The 1,754-nt window shown below is 46.6% G+C and overlaps 1 protein-coding gene across 1 annotated transcript in view; it reads right to left on the bottom strand.

Annotated features, from left to right (window-relative positions):
• LOC109953160 (tetraspanin-7-like) overlaps positions 1-1,382 on the bottom strand; it is a gene marked incomplete at its 5' end in the record, with an annotated part of 2,852 nt that extends 1,470 nt beyond the window's left edge. Inside the window, 4 exons of the mRNA XM_020588579.1 lie at positions 101-196; positions 268-342; positions 883-1,071; positions 1,312-1,382. Coding sequence (XP_020444235.1) covers positions 101-196; positions 268-342; positions 883-1,071; positions 1,312-1,382 — 431 coding nt within the window. The remainder of the gene's footprint in view (positions 1-100; positions 197-267; positions 343-882; positions 1,072-1,311) is intronic.
• Between the last annotated feature and the right edge of the window lie 372 nt (positions 1,383-1,754).

Genomic DNA, 1,754 nt, shown 5'->3' with positions numbered 1-1,754 from the left:
TGAACACCACAGCAGTGCAGCTGCAGGGACAGAAAACACATCATCTGTAGGGATTCATCTTACTTCACAGGTCAAAGCAGAACAATGCAAAAACACTGACTCTGCGCTGGACATTGTCTACAGCCAGACTTCTGTCGTCTCGACCATCATACTTCATCACTGCGTCGCTGTACGTCGTCAGAAATGTCCCTTTAATCTGAGCACACACAGGACATTGTCAGCACATTGCTATAAGGGGTTATAAAGTGTGTGTTTGTGTATTTCTACCTCGTGGCGAAAGATGAATCCAGAAATTCCGGCAACAAGCTCAGTGATGAAGACCAGAGACAGAAAGAGAGCATACTGAGGAGAGGTCAGAGGTCATACTGCAGTGAGCATGACAGGTCACATTGGTCATGATAAGGACATGCAGTCATCATAGAGATGTTAAACAATGGTCAGAGCTCATGGTGGGATTGTAAAGAAGACATGAACATTAAACTAGGAGTTAAAGGTCAGAAGTCAAATACAGTTGTGAATGAAATTATATGAAGCTCATAAAGAGGCAGTTGCAACTCCAGCAACACTTGTAGTTTAAAGACCCATGTAGTCAGGCCTTTCAGACTGGAGCATGTGAAGAACATGTAAATGAGATGAGCCTCAAGCAGAATATAAGCCACATCTTGTGTCAGTGATCGAGCCCATTCCCTGGTGGGAATGTCAGTTTTCTCAGAAAAATACAGAAATATATATAGTTTTATTATTATTTTATATTTTTAATATTGTGTTTCATAGATAATGATTAGAACAGCGAGGAATGGCCTCTTCAGCTGTAACTGAGTATTTGCAATCACAGACACAAAGTTAGTCAATGTCCCTATGAGAACAGAAACTGCCACAGACCAGGTTTAACATCCAGGGGCGCCCCCTGCAGGTGGCGAAGCAGCCAAACAGCCCAAACAGGACAATGGCAGCCCCGGTTCCGGTGAGGACGTACGGAGCGTTGGAGGGGCTGCTGGAGATCAGCAGCATGTAGGGGCCCAACATGAACTTCCACCATAAGCCCACGCACAACAGGACCACACCTGTCACCTGAGAGGGGAGGAGCTACAGGTCAGACAGTCATAGCTACCTTTCAGGGCGGTTTAAGCAGCAGTTTAACTAGAGTGAGAATGTGCAACAGAGGAGAAGGAGGGACAGGGTGTGAGTCAGCACCACATGACTCTGTGGTGAGCTCCAACAGTGAGGTGACAAACTGACAAACAGATGCCAAGAACAGCAGCCAGCCAGAGCTCAGAGCAACAACTCTGCACAACACACTGCCGTGCACACCTGGGGGTGTGGGCACAACTGCAGCAGCACCAGGCCTGGTGGTCCAGCCAGTGATACCAGGACCAGTCGCTCTGCAGAGAAACACAACAACTACTGTATGTCACCAACTGGTGTAAGGCAGAGCTGGTACTGGTCAGAGAAGTACAAAAGCAAAATATACTTAAAGTTGCCCAGCCCTGGTTATAGCAGAGCCTTTATTGATGCCTGGTCCTTGTTGTCCTGCTTCAGTACCTTTAACTTGTAGTACTTTAAGTGCAATGTAACCGTTAGAAGACAATAACAGGACAGGACGACAGCGTGTATGAGATCGTGTGTCCTGACTCATTAAGATGATTTATGTGTGATAATTAGCTGTGATATTCCCTCAGGCCACGTCTTCATTATCGTCTAGGTGTCACAGCTGCGGCCTCCTCCTCATTCCTCAGAGTCCAGGTAATTACTGG

The sequence above is a fragment of the Monopterus albus genome, unplaced genomic scaffold, assembly GCF_001952655.1.
Source record: "Monopterus albus unplaced genomic scaffold, M_albus_1.0 scaffold558.1, whole genome shotgun sequence".
Taxonomy (NCBI): domain Eukaryota; kingdom Metazoa; phylum Chordata; class Actinopteri; order Synbranchiformes; family Synbranchidae; genus Monopterus; species Monopterus albus.
This window is presented reverse-complemented; position numbering and strand designations above follow the sequence as displayed.